Source organism: Amphiprion ocellaris, chromosome 6 (genome assembly GCF_022539595.1).
Source record: "Amphiprion ocellaris isolate individual 3 ecotype Okinawa chromosome 6, ASM2253959v1, whole genome shotgun sequence".
Classification (NCBI taxonomy): Eukaryota; Metazoa; Chordata; class Actinopteri; family Pomacentridae; genus Amphiprion; species Amphiprion ocellaris.
In genome coordinates this window covers 27,163,666-27,188,738 of record NC_072771.1, presented here as the reverse complement: position 1 = coordinate 27,188,738, position 25,073 = coordinate 27,163,666, and the positions used below count along the sequence as shown (strand labels likewise).

At 39.6% G+C, this 25,073-nt stretch overlaps 2 protein-coding genes across 5 annotated transcripts; one reads left to right on the top strand and one right to left on the bottom strand.

The window, feature by feature from the left end:
• Positions 1-218: 218 nt before the first annotated feature.
• On the bottom strand, positions 219-15,079 carry agtpbp1 (ATP/GTP binding carboxypeptidase 1). Of its 3 annotated transcripts, XM_055011693.1 has the most exons (17): positions 14,943-15,079; positions 13,426-13,484; positions 12,377-12,507; positions 7,999-8,066; positions 7,261-7,324; positions 6,843-6,989; positions 5,807-5,938; positions 5,503-5,596; positions 5,294-5,331; positions 4,776-4,984; positions 4,506-4,683; positions 4,211-4,252; positions 3,335-3,429; positions 2,693-2,809; positions 1,638-2,410; positions 623-706; positions 219-339 (listed from the first exon to the last, which is right to left on the bottom strand). In XM_055011693.1, exons 2-17 carry the CDS (start codon positions 13,455-13,457, stop codon positions 246-248), a joined length of 2,298 nt encoding a protein of 765 aa, XP_054867668.1. In that variant the 5' UTR covers positions 13,458-13,484; positions 14,943-15,079; the 3' UTR covers positions 219-245. The 3 variants fall into 3 exon arrangements, with proteins under 3 accessions (XP_054867668.1, XP_054867669.1, XP_054867671.1); XM_055011694.1 differs by lacking the exon at positions 4,211-4,252; XM_055011696.1 differs by lacking the exons at positions 12,377-12,507; positions 13,426-13,484; positions 14,943-15,079 and adding an exon at positions 9,575-9,893.
• On the top strand, positions 15,024-25,073 carry naa35 (N-alpha-acetyltransferase 35, NatC auxiliary subunit). Of its 2 annotated transcripts, none has more exons than XM_055011697.1 (23): positions 15,024-15,175; positions 16,812-16,940; positions 17,051-17,084; positions 17,435-17,549; positions 17,737-17,811; positions 18,000-18,167; positions 18,733-18,799; positions 18,942-18,985; positions 19,098-19,148; positions 19,642-19,725; positions 19,974-20,088; positions 20,531-20,709; positions 20,943-21,002; positions 21,150-21,256; positions 22,241-22,307; positions 22,557-22,655; positions 22,884-23,062; positions 23,206-23,342; positions 23,495-23,562; positions 23,658-23,798; positions 23,956-24,078; positions 24,338-24,418; positions 24,644-25,073. In XM_055011697.1, exons 1-23 carry the CDS (start codon positions 15,172-15,174, stop codon positions 24,701-24,703), a joined length of 2,187 nt encoding a protein of 728 aa, XP_054867672.1. In that variant the 5' UTR covers positions 15,024-15,171; the 3' UTR covers positions 24,704-25,073. The 2 variants fall into 2 exon arrangements, with proteins under 2 accessions (XP_054867672.1, XP_023137903.1); XM_023282135.3 differs by lacking the exon at positions 15,024-15,175 and adding an exon at positions 15,240-15,394.

The following is a 25,073-nucleotide window of genomic DNA, read 5'->3' as shown; positions in this document are numbered from 1 at the left end:
AAAAAAAATACCAGAAAATAAACTGCTGACCCAAACATCCTCAACCATAAACAATATAAAATGTGACACATCTTTGCTTTCAAATTCAAATTTTGTCAAATTGCTGTGAAAATTAGGTGAAATATATTCAAAGTTGACCACAGCTTTGAATGTTATTAATAAGATAAAAGATGATTTCATTAAAACTGCACATCTAAATGTGGATGTATTCCTCTGGCCGCTATACCAGATGTAACAATAAAGACTTACTTTCTAACTTGAACTGCCTTCCTGAGGTTACCAGACTCAAACTGAGAGTTGAACTTCAGTGATTCACCATTATCTTCAATCACAGGACAACTGAAACATAACAAACACAATATTAAGGAGAGACAAATGATACTCTTGAAAAGTCATTACCCTTCTCAATACATTGATGATAAATTGAAGTAATCTGCTTTGTGAATGTCAAACTTCTCCGCATCATCAGGAAAAGGACAAAGGACACACTGTAGCTTCTGTCAGTGGGATAACACTTTAATACAAATGCTGTTGCACTGATGACAAGAAGCCATAATTGTAGCTCTGCTTATCCTGAGCAATGTCATGTTTTAAGTTAGCAGACTAAATATGAAGAACTCACCTGGGAATGTCCAGGTCATAAACTACTTTATCCAAGATATCGTTAGGATGGATCAACCTCTCAATGTCCTGGAATATCTTGGACCTGCAGCATTACAACCAGAAAGTACTTATTGGTTAACATAATGAATTGATGAATATATGTTCCATTAATTAATTAGTGAATTAATAAGGATCCATACATTTTTTCAACCTTCATTGCACAACAAAGTTATAAACATAAACTGTTGTATTCTGTGACAAAGGCTCACGGATTGAAAAGTCAATTTGGAACGCCATTCAACACTCAAAATGTGTCCACATGATTTAAAGTCTTACTGTAGTTGCTGATTTAACCCCGAACAACTCATCTCTGTGCATCAAAGCTACATATTTATAAGTTGCTGTTTTTTGTTTTTTTTTTTAACATGAAATAAGCCTTTCAGCCTCAAAATGATTCTACACTGTTGCTTCCTCAAGAAATGCATGAATCTAAGAAGTCCCAGCCTCTCCTGTTATTTACTCCTCATGGCTTGCTGAAGCTGGAGCTGGAACTCTGCTCAAACAATGTAAAACTACTGTATACTATACAAAGGAAGACTGAATTATTGGAGTAATTCAGCCATACATGTTAAAAACTGTAAACCAATTCTAAAAAATAATGATACACAAAGTTCCACCGCTCAGAATAACAAGACTAGTTGGTTAGTTCTATTACGTATAAAGCCTGCTAAGTCTGAATCCATGCTTTTGAGACTGTCACTCACTTGTGACTTGGCCTTGGAAAAAGCATTACTAAAACAATATCAGTGAAACTTAAGGTCTGTCTGTATGCCCACAAGTCAGGCTGGAATCAGTTTTAGTCAAAAATTTATAAAAGCTTCAGAATACTCTGAATACTTGAACATATTCCGCCACAGTTTCTCCTTCAAAACACTATGGTATACTGCACTTAGTTTTGTTCTTCAGTTTTCTTCTCTTGCTTTTCATTGTTTTGTTTCTACTGTATACCTTAGATTTTGTGCTGAATATCTCACCTCTGTACACCGTAAACTCTCTCCAGAAGGGGTTCCCTAAATGTCGGAGCAACATGGCCAAAGTAGTCTGGGTAAGCCACCTCAGCGTACTGTGGAACAGAGTGTGTCCCCTTCACCATCTCCACGTACAAGTCAGGGTCATGCAGTGGCAGGAGGAGGGCCGTGTCTGGCACCTCCAGGACTGCTCCTTCCCCTACCTCATCCTCAGCACCTTCTGAGCCACAATCTGAACCCCAGTTACTGCCTCCACCTCCCACACGGCGTGTAGTGATGCCTCCCAAGAGCAGAGGGGACTGTATGTGCCTCGTAGCGTTGACTGGGGAGCCCTCCTGTTTGACTCCTTTTAATCCTTCTTCTGCGTTCAGAGCTCTATCCTCTTCTAGAGAGGCACACTCTAACGCATGTGCTAGTTCCTGTTCAATCCTCTGCCCTTGAGAAGGAGGCCTGGTGAAGGTCGTATGCCCATCTGGAGTAGGAATGTTGGCCTCCTCTTTTTTGTCTTGGTCCTTGGTGACGTGGATCGTGTCCAGTTCTAGAGGTGTTAGAGGAGCAGGAGGGTTTGGTGTGGGAGCAGGCGGAGTTGGCTGAGTGTGTTGTCCTTTGGTAGATTTGCAATCCTCCTGAGAGTTTGGTATGGGGATGTGTTTTGGAGACAGGGCTTGAGCTGTGGGCACTATGATTGGCCGAGTGGATCGAGTTGAGGCTGATGATGAGGAGAAGGATGCTGATGAAGATGTAGTGGAGGCATTCTTTGAGCAATCAAAGTTAAACCCCTGTAGCAACAATATAAATGTTGGCATAAACACTTAGTTCTTAGTGTCTATGTTGGAAAAAATGCAGTTGAAGTATGTCTTGTATTAATTCTCACAACACACAGACACACATAGTTTAAAAGTAGAATACTTTGCAGTTTAGCCACGAAAGTTAGTCGTATTTATTATGCAGTGCCATCAGGGAGTGAAATTCCTTCTCAAGCATAACAGTGACCCCAAACATACAGAGTCATAAAGAGCTGTCTTCAGTATAGTGAAGTGAGTCCTGCAGAAAACACTGACCTGAAAATCTTCAGATAGCTCCAGGAAGAATCTCTCATAAACCCTTAACTCTTCGAATGGACGGCCAGGGCTCTTTTTGGGATGTAGCTTGTTTAAGTCTGTTTCAATGTCATCATTCTGATCGACAGGACACAAAGGAAGAAAAATGTCAGACTCTCTGTTATGCATTTGTTTTTGGGCTGTCAAGCCTGCTTCTCTCTTTTCATTATAAGATGGAGGAAATAATTAACAAAAGAAACAGTGATAAAAATAACATAACAAAAGTCACCAAAATCCACTTATTTTAAAGAATGACCTGAAATCAACATCTATATTTCATTTTGTCGTGATGGGTGGGTCAGATATGGCTGACATGTTTGTTATACTGACTAAAGAGCATTTGGAACTTGCTAGTTGGCGGGTTATGACTGCCCTCTGCTGAAAATTTAAAGAAGTGCAAGTATCAATAACTATACAGTATGACTCATGGACTTGCAGTAATACTCAATTCACAAGACCACCAATTATAGTATACATACCTGAATTTTAATCATGAACACCATCATCATGCAGAGAAAAAATACTCAGCACTTTAAACAGCAAGTGGAACACTTAATGTTACCATGTGAAATGCAGTGTATACATGAGAGTGCTGAGTATTACCGCGGAGTGGTGATCCTTCTCATCCTCTTCATTCTCAGTATCACTGTCTGCCTCGGCCTCCTCATTATCATCACTTTCATCGACCACATCATCCACTGGGTATGACACATACATACACACAAGTTATTTACCCAATACTTTAATTTTTCTTAACCCAAGATGGGTCTTTACTATTTTCCAGAAACACACTACTAGAAGCCTGGTGATCTTGATGACTGAGTCTAATTGCTTTGATTGGAAGAGAGAAAATGTTTACAAAAAGATGTAAGCAGTCACGATGAAGAGATGAGTAATCCAGAGAAAATACTGAAGATATTTCTTCAAATAAAAACTCAAAATGAGCAGGGGATCTTACTAAAAAGTCCATGTAATAGCAGTAGCTTATAGGTTTTACACTTCTGTCCATTTTTGGTAGTACTGACATCACTGACATGTTTTTGGGAACTTAAACAAATCAGCACTTAGTACCAAGACTAGGGCAGTCACTGGGCTGCCAGTTGTTTGATTTTACATTGTTCAAAACACAAAGGGAAGAAAATTACTCATGTGTGGATGTCCAATTTCTAAATTCAAATACACATATGCTACATGAAATAGAACTGTGATAGGATATTTTTAGTTTTAGAGTAGATTGACGGAAGAGGAAACTAAATGTTTTACCAGACAGCCTGTGGACATAATGTAGAAAGCAAATTAGATGAGTGTAATGCAGGCACAGAGATTTTCTAGTGGGCAAGCAAGCACTATGCGATGTGCGCTAAGAATCGTTACTACTAACACATGTCATGTGTTAGTGAAGTTAAGAGTGCGATGTGAAGTGAATGAGAAAGGAACATTGAGTGAATCTACGTAATGTGAAGATTGCGTACATCTTACCCTTGTTTAAGGGCTTGTTGCTGAGCTGATGACTTGTTCTTCCTGTAAGGTACATTGTGTGCAGCAGTGTCAAGAGTGTTGCCATTAACAATTCAGTCGGTCCGGCGATTTAGACATTATTTGTGTGCCTGTATGGTATTAGGGACTGAATCTAGCAGCAATGGCCACAGTGAAATAGTGCTTGTGTCTACAGTGCATAATCATCAACGAAAGGTGTGTGCAAAGAGTGATAAGGTGGAGCACACTCTAGTGATGTGTGTGTGTGTGCGTTTCTGAGTGTGTCCAGCGTTCTCACCCCCAGGAGGCTGGCTGTACAGCTGTGCCACAGGCCCTACAGCAGGTACATGTGGCAGCTGATAGTGGAAGGCTGATTTGATGGTGGGCAGAGGCAGACGGTTCTTAGGAAAACACTTTCTCATGATGAGACTTGAAGTGTTGACCAGAGGATCCAGAGTTCGCACAGGGAGACACTCCTGGAAACAAACCACGCAGAGAGTAGAAAGTAGCTGAGTCCCAGTGTGTGTGCAGTAATTACTTGCCATTCAGATGTTATTTTCTCACTCACAGTCGAAGAGTTGTAGAGGATCCTCATGCCATCAGCCTCTATGAATGCCTTCCTTCCCAGTTTGATGTTGGTAACGTTCCTGAGGCAGACCAGCAGCCCTTTGCGAATCAGCATGTGGCGATGCCGCGTGTCATTGCGATGCCAATCCAGGTACAGAGAAAGCAAGACGGGCACATGGCCCCCATCTACTGCACGGCGGGCATTAGTTTCTGCACAGGGAAGTTGAAGAAACAGCAGAGAAAGCACTGATACACATCACTTTGCAAGAGAGAAGCATGATGAGTGAAAATGAGAGCAGTATACAGTACACAAGGGAAAGTTGGGGGTTAACTAACTTGAAATCCATGTTGAACAATCAATTACAGCATTGGCTTCAGAGCAGAACAGAGAATCAATCATGGATAAAGGACTAATGAATGAATGACTCGGATTAATGAACTACATGGACACAAACACTAATTAAAGATCACTAAACTACTGAAGAGTCAAAAGTCCATGTGAGAAAGCAAATTACTCACTGGATTTGAGCAGTGCTCCCAGTGCGTCCAGAGCTACCCTGTTGATTTAGAAACGAGGCAAATGTCTTACATGGTCTGTTGCACAAACATCAATGACAGATGTTAAAAAATTCTGTTGGAAAGAAGCCAAGGAGATATGGCCTGTGCATGTCACTGGTTTGTGGCAACACAGATCTCATGCTGACCAATTAACAGGAACAGACACTCACTTGAGCAGGCTGGTGTTCTTCTTGCAGTAAGGACCGACAATTTTGAACATAAGTTCAACCACGCCATTCTTCCCCAAAGAAATAGCATTGACCGCTTTATATAAACAGACACAAAAGAGACAAATTATCAGGCAAAATTAAAAATAGGCATCAAGTACATCTGAATAGTTAACAGAGCCAAAAAATTTACAGGATTTTAATCAGTGTGCTGTCAGAGATTCTGTAGTATTTCTTGATTTGACTGACCTTCAAGATAGACATGTTAAGTTGTGACAAGTGTATTTGACAGCTGTAAGTTACTTACAGTTGGTAGAATAAACTCTGAGAACCTGCAGGCAAGGCAGAAGCAGTTTGGTATTCTGTAGGTTCTGTTTCATTAAGTTGATGGTGACATTCAGAGCTCCACTCAGACGTGCCTTCACACCGAACTTTCTGTCTGAACACACAGAAGCTGCAATGTCAGTACGCAAAAAGTAAAAACATTGGACTTCAGCGTTTTGTCTCCTTCATATACCACCTCTGACCACACAAGAGGTCATTACAATACTCATGGTACAGAGAAAGATTTAGCATGGTCCAAGACATAATATGTCAAATGCATTAGGACAAACTACCTTTGATATGCTATGTTGCATTCTGCAGTATACAAACCAGCATGTTGTAATTTTCCTCAGCTTTCCCCAGTTTTTTTGGCCATTCTGACCCACAATCCTCTGCACAGTTACATCACTGTGTCTCATGTGAATATAAACAAGCCTCAGCCACACAGACAGATGACAGCTCATTTCGCTCACAGAGTGTGACAGATATATGAACGACACAGTCAAAGTTTAAGGTGCAGTATCATGACAAAGTAGTATATCCCAACTGTGTGCACACTACATGCAATAGTGTGTACTTTGTGAGGACAGCTGCAGTACATACTGACAAGAAAAAATATGGGATTTGGAAGGTAGCCAAGTACACACATGTATGTGTGTCACCATGTGTAGCGGCATTCACATCCCGCTACTACTTTCTAACTATTCCACTGACATACAAGTGGTTGTAAAATACCAAGACATGTAGCTATATACCAGCAAAGTCAGTAAAGAAATATGATGCACAATGTAAAATATTCTTAAAATTACATGCTGCAAATGTGTTTTGAGAAAAGAAATGCAATCAGCATGTTTGTTGGACCTCAACATACTATGCTTTTAGTGAAACACTGACTATAAACATTTTTTTCAGTTGTTTATGAGAAAAAACTAAATCTTTTTAATGTCTAAGAAACAGGCATGAGTTGCTCATAAAATATGTGTATCAGTCTGTGCTTGTGTTAGTGGCATCAAGCATACCTTTGGGGCCAACCTTGGCCAGCAGGGAGTGAAGCTGCAGCATGAGTTCCTCACTGGGAGGCAAATCTTTACTGGCAGCGATCAGAATCTGGAATAATATTCCCGTTCCTCCCTTTGACACAAATACTCCCACCCTGCGACCTCTTCCTAAGACACAAAACAATCAAGGAAACAGCATTAACTGTGACGAAATGTAATTCAGGATAGGATTAGAACCACTTTGCAAAAAACACTGGTGTTGTTAATCTTCGCTAAATTTACTATCACTTAACCACTCATTAGAGTGACAAAATGAAATGTCTGTCTTTATAAGAAGTGTACCACTTTTAAAAATCATTTAAAAGGGATGATTTGCATTCTCAGCTCTCAAAATCATGACATAGATGGCTTTTCAACTTTGGGAAAAAGAGAAACTCACCCACAGTTAGCAGCTCACTCAGAATGTATAGAATATTCAGTGTGGTCTGGACATCCCTGGTATTCTGTCAAAGTCACCGACAAGACACTTGTTAAAACCATATTCAACACAGTAAATACAAGAAATGTGTGCAATTACTTCTTGCTAATCTACTTGATGTAATCCATCTCAGGTGTGGAGTCTAATCCCCAATACACACAGTGATCAATGTGACATCAGGTGCAGAGCTGCTGTGTTTAATGGAGACCTGCAACTTTCAAACCCAAACGAATGACCGCATCCAGAAAATTAAACCCGTTGCGACGAAAACAAAAGAGGAACTACTTGACTGAGCAATGTGTGAGACTATTACATTAGGCAAAGTTCCAATCATGGATGTCTACATTATCAATGAGAAGAATCTCTAAAAGATGTGGCTTTCTTTTCAGGAAGTCATGGTTTCATGGTATTGTGCAGTTAGTGCTGGACCATAATGTAAATCATAATGCATATCTAAAGCAACATTTATACAATTACAGACAAAACTCTAACACTATTCCATAGTTAAAGGACATGTTTGCCTTATCTTCAGCAACTTCATTTAGGGGTTTGATTGATTTCGGATGACTAAGAAAATAGCAACATTTATTAGAAACCACTTTATGCCTTTGTCACACATAGTTAAAAAGGCAAGCTTTGTAAGTGTTTGTTTACAGAATTATGATTTAGTAAGTTAAGTGTGCTGATGAGTGAGCTGACCTCCAATGAAGCCAGGATGACTTCCATGCCACTGGAGCTTTTGGACATGACCTCTTTTCCACTCTTCTCTGTAACACACAACAAAGTACAAAGTAAACGTGAGAATAAACAGCCAAACAAGTTGTTAAGTACAACATGGTTGCTCTGTCCATGTGGAAAGTCAGTGACACTTGTATTATCTTGAAATGTGTGGAAATCCACTGTGCTGGGTTAGTTGTGGTTAGAGTCTGCTGCAATTCACAATACGCACATAATGTATCTTTAGCACACTCTGCATTATATTTATTCATACATAACATAATCTTAATAATTCTCCTCTTAGAAACTCTCAACAAGAGGTGAAAAAGGCTAAGAGGTCCAGTTACAACCTCTACTCTCCCTCTCTTTTCTTTCTTTGTCCATCTCCACACCTCTTACACTTTGTGTTTGCCCTGTAATTTAGGAGCTGACAGATTCCTGACTTTGAAGAGACACTGCATGGGTCCTGTCCTCAATACAAACACTCCAAACACAAATAAAGGACAAAGAGCACAGAACACATACATAGACTTCAGTACATACCATTCATTGTTTTTTCTTTTAAAAATTGCTTTTGGAAGCTGACAGTAAAGATTATAGAGGCTTACAAATACAGTAAACATTATTTTCATAACAAATATAAGACATTAAAATAAGAAATAAAAATAAAAGTTTACTGTAATATCAACCCTGCTGTTAGATTTATTTTATGACAGAAGCGATGACTTTATATTACTTGTTGATGATCTTACACGTGAGGAGTTTGTGTGTCTGACACTGCATGCTGTCACTGACTGGAAACACATCAAGACAGCAGGTGTGTGTGGGGATAAAATGTGTCATGTGCGCAGCTTTCATGATTTATGATCTTTCGCCCAAAAGCATGTGAAAGTTAAAATTACAGACCGGAATACAAGCAATGTGTGTTCACGTGCACTCGCGCACACACATGCACAAACACACACACTTCAGTGCCTTTGAGAGCAGCGGCCTTTTAAAGCATTGCTGTCATACCAAACTTTTTAAAGCTCCTCAAAACAAAATGGCATTTCAACACCAATCCTCAAAAACAAAACAATGCAGGGTCAGGACAAAAGTCAGGGGAAAAAAAAGTTAGAAAATCATAATAGAATCAGGATCATGAAAAGAAAATCATCATAATAAGAGTAATTTCAGTTTTCAATTTGCTTATATTTTCCCATCGATCTGGTGCATTTTGTAATGACTTTATTTTGCTTGTAACAGTGTGTGTTCACATAAGATTAAGCTAAACTTGAAGATGGCACAATGTCTAGATGCTCTTTAAATTCACTCCAAAGTCATCATTTCTCTTTTCCAGTTATTGTAGTTATTTGTTCGTAAAGAGGCTAACGAAGTTCGAACAGTTGCTCCAACTTCTTCCCCTCGCTTTACCTGAAATAATTATAATATGATAAATATCTAAAACATAAGTTTACACTGAATTGCTATCATAGACAACACTATTATGCAAGTGAGATATAGCTCACCTTAACTTGGTGAATTACATTAACATAAATTTGGTCATTCTGAACCCTACCTGGTGGGTCCGAGTAATCCACAGATTGACAGTATTTCCTGGTGTAGAGGTACTCCATTTCATAACAAATGTCTCAAAGTTCACTGAAGTTTGGAAAGAAAAGATTTCCAATTTTCCAACATCCCAGAATTACTTCCACTTGAGTCCTAAAACTTTAAGTCTTCTGTGAATCAAAAAGCTGACAAGTCTGATACTTTACAGTATATGACGCAAAAAGGTAAAACACTTTTAAAACGTCACTTATCCCTATTTCTCTGAGGTTAGAAGTAAACTCGGCTTAATCTTAAAGTTCATTTAAACTTCATTCAAACCACCTGCTTTTTAAAGATATGCCCACATGCTGCGCTTAGAGGCGGGACTTTATGAACCTAGTAATCAGCACCTCCCTGAGCACGCTACCTGAAACTTAACCACAGACTCCTCTTACAGAAAACTGACAAGTGTGTAAGATATTTCTTGAGGTGGTGGGATGTAGGGGGTGGGGTAAGCTACTTCACTCTCAAATAAAATCTAAATTTGTGAGACGGAAAGAAAACTGCGCGTTCAGATTAATTTTGTTCTCTGAACCAAACCAAAACTGGTATGGTTGTGGGGACTCATTTCTTTTTTGGTGTTATCTTTAAATATCATTTCAGCAGATATATGAGCTCATGGCTGGCCCTCTTGCAACTCCTGACTTTTCCGTATACATCCTCGTGGTATCTCTTGACTGCCTCTTAAGCCCCTAAGACTCTGAACTTGAGACAAGAGTACAGCAAAGTCTGTACTGAGGTATATAGTTACTGTGAACAGGTTCAAAGACCCCCTCCTACTTCCCTCAAACCAACGTCACACTCACACACATTTTAAGTTGAGACTGCAGCAGGCCGTGACAGAAAGCCAAGCAACAGATGAGAGAGGAACAGCTGATGTATCATGATTGATAGGGTCACAGACAGAAGCCTTTCCACTATGCCCTTCAGTCATGATGGATTAACTACGACTTTATTTTGAAAAGGGAGGAAGCCACAAATTATAGGAGGAGGAAATATGAAATTCAAGAAAAGTGAGAGGGAAGAAGTTCAAAGAAAGTTCAAATCATGCTAGCAGGTGCAAAATAATGATTCAGCAGAATTTTTACCTTCAAAGGACACCTTCACACAAAAACTCCACTAAGGATTGATGGATGACAAGCTGTCATCACTTAAAAAATTCACACTGAAAATGCCACTAACTGAAAACAACTAGCTCCACAGCAACAATAATACAAGAGCTACAAACAAAAACACCATGACTGGATCTTAATTAAGTAATGGCTGCATATATCACCTCTCTGCAAGTATAAGCTTTCATTTTCAATTAATGTGTTAATATTTGATGACTATTTTCACTTAACTGATTAATAGTTTAGTCTATAAAGGGTACCAAAGTAATACTACATAAACCTGACAATTGTCTTCAGATTGCTTGGTTTGTGTGACCAACAGTCTAAAATACAAAAACATGATAGTTATATTCATCTAGAACTAGGAAAAACAGCGAATCTTCCCATCTGAGAAGTAATGTAAGATTTCTCATCACTTTTGCTTGACAACTGACATAAACCATAATTTGGTTGGTCTGATGAATCTATTAATTAACTAATTATTAGAGTACGAGAACAATGATGCTTGCATCAGAGATTTCCATTCATCCGAGCTGAGAGGTTCCCTGCTAACAGAGACACACTCATGTTTCAGTGTGTTTGACACTGTAATGTGGCACAATGCCTTCCACTTCTGCTGTGAGATCTTCTTCTCTGCTCTCCTTTCAAAGAGTAATCAGAGATTGGGGGGACACTATCAATCTATCCGCACTTTGACTACCGGTGCACAAGCCCATCTCTATTTACACAGCAAAAGCGCTAAACAAGTCTTTAATGAATTCATCAACTTAACCTGACAAGCTGATGCTGTACATGAAGACATTTTAAAAGGAGAAACACCAGTTTTGCACAGTAAGTGTGTTTACAGGTGTGGGGGAATATTACTGAATATGTGAAAAAAGGTGTGGAGTTGGGAAGAAGCATACTAGACCTCGATAGCCCGTACCTCATACATGCATGAGGAAACTATCTCAAGTTTACATTAGACTCATTAGGTGTAACATACACAAATCTCCAAATGAACTGGCATCTGTTGCATTGCATTGTGGGTAATGCAGGCACAAGATTTTGAAGAGAAAGAAACATTCAGAGTAAAACAGAAGACAGTTCTGGTGGAGTGGGCTATGTCTTCTTTTTTCTTTTTAAATGTGTTTTGAAATTATATATAAGAATTTCTTCATTTCTTTACACTTGGGCCCAACTTATTGTTTTGGAAATTGCTAAGAATACTATTTATAATAACATACTACAGTGAATGAAGACTACACAAGTGTGAGCCACAGCCAGCATTATAATTTAAGACAAGGACTGCTCACTGACATCAGACATCATCAAAAGAATCAGAACCAGAAGGAGTTTTATTGCCAAGTAGGTTTTCACAAACAAGGAATTTGACATTGTCTTTTTGTGTACAACAGTAAACACTGACAAGTAGAACAATGTTAAGGAAGGATAAAAAGATATTTAAAAAGCAAGCTTTGCAGAATAGTAGACAGTAACACTTAACTCAAGATTACACTAGTTTAGAGACACAGATACAGACTCCTAGCCATCTGGTCTCTAAACAAATGCATGCAGAAATAGGAAATATTGTTCTTTTCAATTGTTTCGGCTGGTGTAAAGCAGATGACATGTTAAATCTTGTGCCTGTGTGTATGTGTGTGTATATATGCTCTCACCCTGTGTCTGTATGAGATGAAGGATCTTTGTAGTGACCTGTCTCGCCATTTCGACATCCCTCACCATGGCCTCTCCATTCATCCTCTCTAGTTGACCCAGGAGCATCAGTACCCTGGAGTTACTGGGAACACTGGAAATGGACATACATTTTTACCTTTACGAAGATTAGGAAGAATGTCTGCAACAAGGTAATCCTATTGTATGTAAGCAAACACATGTATTTAGTGTGTGTAAAATGAATGTAACAGGTGGTCCTCTATGCCCAGAACTGTAGGAGAAATGGGAAGCACCGGGTGATACTGGAGAGCAAATATAAAACATCACCTCATTTGGGCAAATGACCTCATATGGACACAGTAAGTCAAATAGGATCTCTGAGCCAGAAGAAAGGTAACCAACAAAAATAGCTTCATCAGTAATACATGGACGAGCCAAGAACAATTACAACTTGGCAATCAATGTTCAATCGAGGCTTGAGTCTGACTTTATGTTTAATCTTTTATTTTAATAAAGCTGATTATTAAGGCTGCCTTCCAGTCCCTCACTATTTCTGGAGTACTGAGCCATCCGCCTCTTATAATCTTAGCTCAGTGGCACTCAGCTGGAAACATGAGGTTAGAGGTCAGTTGGTACAGCAACGGCAAACACTGGGGATAGAATCAAAACTCTGATTATACCCAGTGGAGCAAAATTTCTCTTATGGCCTTATAAAGAGAGAGAGAGGAAGAAAGAGCGAAAAGGGGCTACAGATAGAGAGACAGAAGTGTGTGCTAGAGACAAATTAAGAAAAAAATGTCAAGAATGAGGGGAAAACATTATGAAAGAATGGACAAAGGAAAACATAGATATAGAGCCTCAACAAATACAGTGTGTAAGTGGATGAAGGCTAACCTGAAAGTAAGTACTTACTGAAAGATAAGGAGTACTGCATGTGAACAGATGACTGTGTCAGAACAGCTTTCACACAGAAACATATGCACAACCTCGCTGTGTTTGTCCATGCATTTTAAACTACATTTATTTGTCTTCAAACAGCATAGCAACTCACCCCTTCTCTGTGGCCATTTTGGGTTTGTTCATTTTTACCACATCAACATTTCATGTCGTCTGCAAGGGAAAGAAAATAAAGATCCCACTGACAAAAATGGAGAAGCATAAACATTTGTACATTTTTAGAAACAAGTGCAATCAACCTTTGCCCGTGTGCCAAAGGAAATCCCACTGGACTGCCTCTGATGTCATATCAGGCTGTAGTCAGCCCTGCAGCTATGACAAAACCAGCTGACAATAAAGCTGAACTGCACATGGCTGTGAATGTATAGGTCTGATAATAATTCATAGCCCTGTAACAAAGTGGCCTGTTTAGACAGAGTGTACCTGCCTAGTAGAGTGTGCAGAAACAACCTGCAGATCCTATTGACTGTACTGGGACGGAACTACTATCAGATACACAGTACCTCTTGATTGATTTTACACAAAACAAAAGGGCTGTCAGACATGCTGCAGATCTCAAATGTCTAGAGACAAAAGATTTGCAGTCAAGGTAATTTGAACACAAGCTTTGAAAAAAAGCGGAATTATTTGCAATCAGCTGCATTACCTCAAACGGCGAACCAAAACTTATGGTAGCTTCATTCAGCAAAAAAAAAAAAAAAAAAAAAAAAAAAAAAAAAATTATTAAACTGCTTAGTGCACAGCACTTTTTAGAGGTCTCCCAAGTGTTTTAGATGAGGTCAGACAGTAAATACAGGAGCATTTATGGGCTGAGATAAGATGAGTCATGAGCAATATTGCTTGAAAACTGTCAGTCATCAGAACGTTTTCTTCTTCACAAGGGATTTCTGTGTTATCAAATAATAATACCTTATAATAAAACCCTACACCAGACAGTTAAAAGTGATTACAACGAAATAAATATTCTGCGAGTCCTTTTAGGTAAAACTAAGCTTATGGCTAAGCTGTCTAACCTTGTGTTCTCACTCAGGCTTTTCCAAAGCTTGCAGACTCACATTATGCTGTCATCTACCTGTATCTGTCCAGTAAGAAAGGATGGATGATTGGCTATTGCAGCCAGAGGTCACGCCTTGAAACATATTGGCTGAGTGGGGGCATAAATGTAGCAAGAAGTCAGGCTATGTACGTTTGAGCTTTCTTCAAATCAGTTATAAACCTGACATGTTATGGAGGTCGGCTTACACAGGACAGATGGCCGAAACAAGCCTGTGGGGCTTCTTACTTCAACAGACCACAATCCAAAATCCATAAAGCATGGTCGCTACTCTTATTACACCAGCCCGTGGGGGTTGTCACTGTCAGTGGGCTATTGTTAGCAAGGTAAACAGCAAGAAATGGATCTTTTACAAGATGCTAAGTTGGATAACCTAGCTGAAGCTGATGTCTGCTGCACCTGCTGGACTAGTCACTCAGTAACGGCCGCCTGTCTGCGCCAGCGGGCTAGCTAACTGAGGGATACGCTAACAACAACGCGAAATAAAGAGCGCACAAGCGGTGCTAGCTAAAGCAACAGACGCCTATAATACATACAAAAAGGAGGATTTGACGAACCTGGATGAAAAGGAACTGTCGTCCCGTCAAGGGTGGAACAATTCTGAGATAACGGGGGAGCTGCTGTGTATCCGAACGTTGCCTGAAACGCCCTGATGATGTTGTGATGAGACCACAGTCTATGGATGAGACCCAACTGTCAGAGTGTCTGTCGGTGGACAACGCGAGAGTAGCGGCGTCTATCTGTGTGGTTTTACAAACATTATGGCTGACGATGGAAAGCTTCTAAATGAGTAAAGTGTAACCTGCAGCTTTCAACCAAACACTGTATTAAAGCAGTTTTATTCTTGCACTGGTCAGATTTTAAGCTTAAAGCTCCTAATTGGGGCTAAGATCTTATATGGACTACATTTCCCAGATCGACAGTGGTTCATGACGTAGAATTTATGTGCCAATCTTCACAGTTTTCGAAGGCATCTTTATTAGCTACATGGTTTATAGGAAATTTTAAGGTACGTGCCGGTTAACAAAGAAAAGATGGCTTTCATATAACAGCATATGTGTTTTGTATGCCGTATAAAATTGAATAGTCTGTTAAAATGTCCATATTCTGACTTTGCTCTCAAAAACATACTGTGGGTACATTAGCTTGTTAGCACACGGTATTAGAAGCTAGCTAATTTGACGTTGGTGATAGCTAGCTAACATAATCTCGCGTCTTTTAATTTACTGCAGCCTTGTAACTTACTTCGATGTTTTTATGCGTTTTTGTAAACATTATAAGTGTAGGTGGACACATGGGACTGGTGTTACTAGTAGCAAAAAAGGCAATAATATGACATGCATCAGTGTCTTCCTCAGACTGCATGTGATGAATTGATATCGATCACTGGTTGCAATTGCTGCCTTTGTAACATTGTTATGCCAGTACATCCTCACAAATTACCGTGTCATACCGAAATGGAGTCATTTTATACGTCCACTCAGGCATAACAGTACTAACGAGCCTTGGTTTTGAAGGCTGAGACCTTGCAGTGCACTCAGCAGTGGAATTTACACCAGTTTAGAGTTTATCTTAAACTTCTCAAGTCAGCTCACAGAGCATGATATTAATCCTCTATTACTGCCTTAGATCATAATACACTGCCTTTCAGACTTATACTATTTGATTTTTAGTGTTAACAGAGATGTGTAAAATGTTTCTGAGAAAGCACAGAAATCTTTTGATATATAAAGTAACTTAAGATATTTTAAAATGACAAAATACGGTTGTGGATTTAATGTTTTGATACAAGGAGCTATATTTATGACTGACCCTTAAAAGTATTTTTACATTGGACCACACTGGAATATTACAACATCAACAACTGCTCAGTGTACATACAAGGAGAGAAACAGTTTAACTTTTAACCTGACTGTGCCATTTACACTGTATGTTGAAGTTTGCACAGCCAGCAGGGTGTTTGCCAACTGTCTTTTGAAAAGTCTGGTAGAGAAAGTGAAAGAGTGTAGCAATTCACTGGTTGAATATAAATGTGTATTTTTTTCTCTTTATGAAAAATACATATGCAGTGGTGTGAGGTCAGCAGGTCTTTGCTGACTCATTTCAGAGTTTACTTTGGCAAGGCTGGGTTTTCAATTATATCGCAGAGTAACAATGTGTTGTACTATAGACTTCTCTTACTGTGGTCACTTTAAATTGTTAAACACATGTGTAGATATCAATTATAATAAATGACTACATTTTCCAAAGATGTAATGGTTTTGAGGTTGTGTTATTATTCATAATACTTTCCTAATATGGCTGACTGTAATATCCAATTGAATCAGAGCCATTATTAATGTTACTAGCCAAGGCAAAATGTTGTGTTAAACTAATGTTTTGTAATATTTGAGCTCTGTGTCCCGGTTCTCTTTGTTTGTCCTTAGTAGTCACCATGGTGATGAAGTCATCAGTTGAGGATGATGATACTGGCTGGGGGCTGGGCATCCCAGAAAAAATGAAGAACAATGCTAATTGGGTTGATATTACACATGAATTCAAGGGAGCCTGCAAAGGTAAAGTCTGTGATAGTGACTGCTGGTAACTGGGTCATATGTATTCAGTTAGAAAAGAGACTGACGTCTTTCTCTTTTTCTTTCCTTGTTCTCGTGTTTTATTTATGCAGAGTTGAACCTTGGAGAGTTGCTTCATGACAAACTGTGAGTATGACAAATTGCTTTTTGCAGGCTCACATTTGAAAGGGTCAGTTCACTCAAATTACAAATAACATTTTCCACTTACTGCTTGAGCCTGCATGCTTGCCCTCTAAAACATCCGTGGAGAGTTTTTTTTTTATGTCTCAGAGTCCTCGGCATTGAGAAAACAAAGCAATTTCAATAAAACACAAAACCCTTGATTTTTTTTTTTAAACACACTCAAAATTAACCATACTAAGTTTTCCATTAGCTGTTGGTTTAATCTATACGTATCATTATTGCTTTCATGTTGTAAGCATTTAAGACCTGCCGAACATACATACAAAACAGAAAATATGCTTTTTGTTGTGCAGGTTTGGCCTGTTTGAAGCCATGTCAGCTATAGAGATGATGGATCCTAAAATGGACGCGGGAATGATTGGAAACCAGGTCAACAGGAAAGTGCTCAATTTTGAACAAGCTATTAAGGTACTGATCTCTTATTGCTCTACAATGGAATCAATAAATTGTCAGGAATTAATGCAGAAAGCCAAAGCTCTTAAATGTAAATTTATATGTCTCATGTCATTGTCTAGTTGAATTTGTTTGAATATAAAAGGTCCAGGTAACCCCTCTTGTTCTAAGTTATTTTATTACTCCATTGTGTCATTTCCAGGAAGGTGCCATCAAAGTGAAAGACCTTAGTCTTCCTGAACTCATTGGAATCATAGACACATGCTTCTGCTGTTTGGTGAGTTTTATTTGGTTTAACAGTTTTATAAATTGTATCAACACTTCAGTCAGCCAGTTTGAACTGTACACCAAACTGTTTTCATTATTGTAGAGACCAAAACCTGTTAAATTTTGGATCACCACTGCAGGAAATCCAATTATCATGTCTGCATGTTTGTATGTGTTATCAAATGTGTGTATGTCTAGATAACATGGCTGGAGGGTCACTCTCTGGCCCAGACTGTGTTCACCTGCCTGTATGTCCATAACCCTGACCTGATTGAGGAGCCAGCCCTCAAAGCCTTTGCCCTGGGCATGCTGAAGGTGTGTGACATCGCCCGAGAGAAAGTCAACAAGGCTGCTGTGTTCGAAGAGGTGAGTGGGTTTTTCCAATCTGTCAGTGTCTATGCTACTGTGGCCTTTTACATTTCAGTGTGACCTAAGGGTTAGAGAAGGTGACATTTTCAAATGGAAGGATAAAACTTAGATGGGAAAGTAAAAAAGCAGGTCTTGCATCAGGTCTACATCATCGTGGTTTTCTGGAGCTACAGAGGAGCTGCTCAGTGTTTATGCTAGTCAGCTTCCAGGTGTGAATGCAGTCAGGGTGTTCTGAGTAACTCATTGTATTTTATCTCAAGTGTTTTTAATTGTGTGTGTTTTTATTGCTGACCCTGCATCGTCATTTTGTTCTGCAGTGCAAACCCCCCCCCCCCCAACCCTAATTAGGATTAAGCAGTGTATAGATGATGGATGGGTGATAAAGATAAAGATAAAGTTCTTTATTTCTCCCCACTCCAGGGGAAATTTACATTGTTACAGCAGCTTTATTTGGATGGGTGGATGAATGTTTGTGTTGTTTGAATAGAGTTATAATTGTAATATGATAACTCAGTGTCATATTGATATGTCTGATTGAAGCTGTACCTCATATTTTTTGTAGGAGGATTTCCAGGCTATGACATATGGCTTCAAGATGGCCAATAATGTGACAGATTTGCGGGTGACAGGTACGAGTGTTGTGATACTTAATTAAGTCTGCAGTGCCATGTGTACTGCAGACAACTGAAGTTATTTCAGATTGAAACAGTTAGTTCAGCTTAACAAAGATAGGTGTTTTCATCTCCTTCTCATTTGTGCTCATCCTTTCAGGTATGCTGAAAGATGTAGAGGATGAATTACAGAGGAAAGTTAAGGTATTTGCTCTTGACCATTTTAGGACTCAGTCATTGCCATTTTAATGAAATACTGCAGTTACAAAGGCCATTCTGACATGCATTGTTTCTTGATTTACTTCTGGTTTCTCAGAGTACGCGCAGTCGACAGGGTGAGCAGCGAAACCCGGAGGTTGAGCTGGAAGTAAGCGTAATCATTCATCCTCATGTGTTGTGTTTTAGCTGCAGGTTTTGTTTTTTTTTGGTTAAAAGCATGCTCTTGAAGTAGAATTTGGACCATCTGGTTGCACATTCATTGTACACGCATTTCGGACTACAAATAAAACAGATGTCTCACTGCTCTGTCTAATTATGCTTAGTATCCTCACATTAAACTCAACCTTGAACCCTCCCACTTAGTCTATGCCCACTAAATCTTTTTTATCATCTCCTATCTGTCAGAGTGTGGGACTCACATGACCTTCAAAGACTCTTATCTGGAATTTCCAGCTGTTTCTGTATAGTAATGACAGTAAAAAAAATGAAACAAATCAGTCCCAAAAATGGGCTTTACTGGGTGGTCAAAAACAAAATAAAAGTAACTGTTTGTAATTTTTGTTCCTTGTGTAGATTCAAAGACTATTTAGGAAACATGTATTAATAGCTGTGCAATGTTTCCCCATGGTTTTTTTGTGCAGCATCAGCAGTGCCTGGCACTTTTTAATAGAATCAAGTTCACACGCCTTCTACTGACTGCACTGATTGCCTTTACCAAGAAAGAGGTGATACACACAAAAACACACACAGTCACAATAACATAGTTCTATTCAGCTAAAATAACATTTAATTGTAATATACAGTATTTGTCTTGACTAAAATCAATTTCTAAGCCGTTTACAATATGTATATATACAGCCTGTTCATGTCCAATCGGGGGACTTAAACTGTTCCCAAAACTTTACTTTACCTACAAACACTAAATAGGGACTTTTTCTCTTTGTGCTGTTGTTTGTGTTTGTATTTTTATCAGACCAGCTCAGTGGGTGAGGCCCAGAAACTTGTGGCTCAGGCAGCTGACCTGTTATCAGCCATTCATTCCAGTATTCAGCATGGCATCCAGTCACAAAATGACACCACTAAAGGAGGTAACACACACACATACACACACTTATAGGCCATCAAGTCAAACGCATAGTTTGGCTTGGCATGAGTTTGCAATCTAGCAGCTCTAAAGGTCTCTGTACTTGGTTTATGAACTAGTCAAGACCACTAAACAGGGGAAAGTATCATACATACATACATAAAATTGTGCATACATTATAAACATTCTGGTGTTACAACCATCCAATTAAACAGTCGCCCTGGCATCCAACACAGTTGCAACACAGTGCACATGAGATGCACCTCCTCAACCTCAAAAAATGTCCACACACTGAGTTGAAAAGGTTAAAAACTTAATGTTTTATTTTGCTCTACTCTAATGAATTTGGCCAAGACATCCTCTTATGGAAGATGAGTCTATAATTTAAAAATGTGACCCATGTTAACCTTGTTCTGTTTTTGTTTTTTTTCCTGTGTTTGCTGCAGACCACCCCATCATGATGGGCTTTGAGCCGCTTGTCAACCAGAGACTGCTGCCACCTACCTTTCCTCGCTACGCCAAAATCATCAAGAGGGAAGACATGGTGGCCTACTTCAGCAAACTTATAGAACGCATCAAGACTGTTTGTGACGTGATCAACACAACCAACCTACATGGCATCCTGGTGAACACCTTTCCCAATCTTCTGTTACATTCTGAATAAGTAACTTGCAATGAGTTGCTTCTTTATGATCATGCCCAGTGCCCTAATGCAAAATTAGCTTAGGATTTCTCATCTGTATTTATTTGGGTATGCATTTGCCTCTGAGTTTAAAAAAAAAAATCTACAAAAAAATCTCAAGAGATGTCAATTGTAAAGGCTTTGTTTTGTTGACTTAAATGTTGTGGTTTTACCAGGACTTCTTCTGTGAATTCAGTGAACAGTCTCCCTGTGTGCTCTCTAGATCTCTTCTCCAGGTAGGTTTAGAAGCATTCATGCATCTGAATAGTTACTATTGTTGTTCTTGTTTACCTTTTTGAAATATAGGTTTTTCTTATACCTAGAATAGGTAAGGCATGCTACCAGTTTAAAAAAAATTTACTTTTTTTTTTTTGTAAATTCAGACAACGTTCCTGATAGATAATAAGAAAGTGTTTGGCACCCACCTGATGCAGGACATGATTAAAGATGCTCTAAGATACTTCGTCAGCCCACCTGTCCTCTCCTACAAGTAAGTCTGCGATCTGTTAAATGGTTAAACAGAATATTATAATCAGTGGTTGATTTGAGGGACTTTTTATCTTCAGTGGACTCAGTAGGTCTTTTGGTCTGTCAGTTTAAGCCTGTGTTGCCTGAGTCAAAGTCACATTATCACTTTCACCCCTGTACTGTCGGACACAGACTGACTGGTTCTTAACCGAACATGACAGTTGTTCGTTAATGCACCAACACAAATGTACTGCAAGTAAAAGCTTTCTGGAAATAGATATATCAGAGGAGCAAGTAATGGCATGTATTGTCAGACCAACTCCTACCACAGTTTTACTGCAAGATAGTCCTGTATATGTGATAAATTATGCTGCTGTAGGTTAAAGAGAGACAAAGTTGCAAATGTGCTATGATATGATGTGAATGAAATGTGCAGAACGGTTTTACTGAACGAAGTGCAAGGACATGTTTTGAAAAGATCAGGTTTTCACATTAGAGCAAACTTAACAAGTAAATGAATCTCACCTGATGCTATTCAATAGTGGAACTACAGTCATTAATGTTGCATCAAGAAGATCACTGCGCACATCATCAGTAAGTGAGATCTTTCTCTTAAATTGATTAATAGTGCAACAGTGCGGAAATGTCAACAACAGTGAAAGCATCGCAGAACACAGCACCACCACCAGTAACAGTGCAACAGCACAGATAGAATTATAGGCGTGATCATTTTATTGCCCCTGTTCATACTGAGAAGCCATGAGACATACCTGCCCCCAGTGTGCTACGATGTGCTGTGATAATGAGGCTCTGTGACACTCCGGTCATCTCGAGTCAGACCACCAGGATTAGCTGCACTTCAGCTGGACTTGTGCTTCTTTTTTTCCCCTTGAAGTTGCTGTAAACTGCAGCTAAACTATCCAGATACTAAGTGCCGGAGCAGCAGCCAACCTGCCACTGGAGCTGAGCTGTCTTATTGTGTGTCTGTGTGTGCTTCTCTCCTCAGGTGTTGTCTATTCAACAATCATCAGGCCAAGGACTACATTGATTCCTTTGTTACTCACTGTTCCAGGGTATGTTATCTATACTGTCTAAAGGCTGTACATCTGATACACGTTTAAAACCTCAGCTGCACTTATTTGGCTGATTTTACTTTAGTATTGGATTTCTTCAGTAGCTAAATTGAAATTGAAAGGTTAGAGAGTTAGAGGGCGCTGTATGCAATGAAATGTAAAATGCTCACCAGACAAAGCAGCAAGTGGTGAAACTGTGTGTTTTATTTAGATTTGTGAGTTTTTGTGTTTTACCTATTCTTCCCACAGCCATTCTGCAGCCTCATCCAAATCCATGGACACAATCGAGCGCGACAGAGGGACAAGCTGGGGCACATTCTTGAAGAGTTTGCTACACTGCAGGATGAGGTGAACCGCAGCTGTTTCTGCTGTTGATCTCCTTCTTCTCCCCTTTTTAAACAGTCTTTGAACACAAGACTTGTTTTTTGCAATTCGTGCCACAAGTACCACAAGTTACACATTAATTAACCCATTGCACCTTATCACTGTGGTGGGGTTTTCTTCCATCCATATTGAAGGTAGTTGTGATTTAATCATTTTTAAACCACCATTGAAGATTTCTTCTGTGCTGTGCAGGCGGAGAAGGTGGATGCAGCGCTGCATAGCTTGCTGATGAAACTTGAGCCTCAGCGACAGCATCTAGCCTGTCTTGGCACCTGGATCCTCTACCACAACCTGAGGATCATGATCCAGTATCTGCTCAGCGGCTTTGAACTGGAGCTTTACAGCATGCATGAATACTATTACATCTACTGGTAAGAGCACATGTGTTTGTTGGTTGCTGGTAACCGTAGCTTGCTCAGGTGGTGGGCACAAAGTCACAGTTAAGGCATGCAAAATCAGCTTACAAGTACATTTTTGCTCATCTGCGAATTGGTATGTTTGTTTTTGACTGTAGGTACCTGTCAGAGTTCCTCTATGCATGGCTGATGTCCACTCTAAGCAGAGCCGACTCCTCTCAGATGGCAGAAGAGCGAATACTGGAGGAGCAGCTGAAAGGACGCAGCAGCAAAAAGACCAAGAAGAAGAAGAAAGGTCCATTTTGTTTTGTTGCATTGTCCTTACCTGAAGTGGATTCTCTGTGAATGAGCACAGCATGCAAACCCATGTGTGCTCAGAAATGCTACCATTCTTTGTAGAAGTGGCACCTTAATGTAGGAGATGTTACGTTTGGATTTCTTTTGCAGTTCGTCCTCTCAGCAAGGAGATTACCATGAGTCAAGCATACCAGAACATGTGTGCTGGAATGTACAAGGTAGGAAAAAAGTATGACCCCTCTTCATCTCTTTTTGCCCAGTGAGGTATATAAAGGCTTGTACATCCTTTCCTTGCCTGTGTTTCTCTTTTCAGACCATGGTAGCTTTGGATATGGATGGGAAGGTCCGTAAGCCTCAGTTTGAACTGGACAGTGAGCAAGTTCGCTACGAGCATCGCTTTGCTCCCTTCAACAGTGTGGTCACCCCTCCACCTGTGCACTACATCCAGTTCAAGGTACTGTTTGTCTGTGTGGGTTTCATTTGTTCACTAGGTCCTCCATGTTTTCCGTCCCTCTTCTTTTTATCCCATTGCGTTTGTCCTCTCCTCGCCACAATCCACTTTTCTGTTTTTCTGACCTCTCTGATTTTGCTCCTCTTCTTGTTGGCTACAGGAGATGTCTGATCTGAAGAAGTACAATCCTCCACCAGGCTCTGCTGACCTCTACCTGGCAGCCAGCAAACACTTTCAGCAGGCCAAACTTATTCTAGAAAACGTGCCCAGCCCAGACCCTGAGGTCAGAAAATACATTATTGTAAAATGATTTCATGTTCTTACAGCACCACAGTTTGGTATTTACTAAAGAACTGCTAGTCTCCAGATTTTTCAGAATAAAGGCCAAGAATGGAATATTTTGTGCATGAAAATTTTGCTGTAAAAATTAGCTTCTGGCTACATTATTAACTTAGAGGTGCCTCGTAGTTGTCTGCTTTTTCTGCTGCACCTTTTCCTTTGTTCTTCACTATCAGTAACCAGTTATTGTTACTTGATAACAGGTGAACCGTATATTGAAGGTGGCCAAACCCAACATTGTAGTTATGAAGCTCCTGGCAGGAGGGCACAAAAAGGAGACCAAGGTAACACAATAGACACACATTGCTGGAATTCTTCTTCTTCTTCTTATTTGCTATGACAGAAAAAGATTCTAAAAGAAATGGTATTTAAAAAGTGAATAATATTCAGTGGTGTTTGATCGCAAAATATTATGTTCAGCTTATCTTAATGTGGCATCTCCTGTAAAAGCTGTTCAATATTGTGAAAGCTGTGTTGGAGTAAAACAGAAAAAAATTCTGCATCCCCAGGTGCTGCCAGAGTTTGACTTCTCGGCTCACAAGTACTTCCCGGTGGTCAAGATAATCTGATTCTGCTCTGCACCTCAAGATGACAGTGTCTCCCTCACCTGAAGAAAGTGTGCAATGGCCCCGACCAAGTCCACGCCTGAACAATCTGTGTGATACACCCAACTGTAACGTCATGTCAAGGAGTGTCTGAGGCGCCAAAGCAGACCGGAGAACTCAGAACTGGACCTAAATGAGTAACAATATCCACATCTGCATCTGTGAGAGTTGTTGTGTTAAGTGCGTGTGCTTATATGTGTGTGTGTCTATGTGTGTGTGTCAAGCCAAGGTGCTTTTGTGCAAAGAACTGGCAGCCCCACAACAGTCTTTTGAAGGCTTCAGATGAATGCTGTCATGGTGCTTGGTGCATATCATTAAACTGTCTCACACCTTC

Bases quoted from the DNA above. Each gene is read 5' to 3' on its own strand.
- naa35 (XM_055011697.1), top strand. The intron at 18,800-18,941 runs GTACGAGTGTTG...TCATCCTTTCAG, and splicing joins GACAGATTTGCGGGTGACAG to GTATGCTGAAAGATGTAGAG. The intron at 24,079-24,337 runs GTCAGAAAATAC...ACTTGATAACAG, and splicing joins TGCCCAGCCCAGACCCTGAG to GTGAACCGTATATTGAAGGT.
- agtpbp1 (XM_055011693.1), bottom strand. From the start codon at position 13,457: ATGAACAAACCCAAAATGGCCACAGAGAAGGG. The intron at 5,597-5,806 runs GTAAGTAACTTA...GTTTATATAAAG, and splicing joins CAGAGTTTATTCTACCAACT to CGGTCAATGCTATTTCTTTG. The intron at 4,684-4,775 runs GTGAGTGAGAAA...GTTTGTTTCCAG, and splicing joins TCCTCTACAACTCTTCGACT to GAGTGTCTCCCTGTGCGAAC.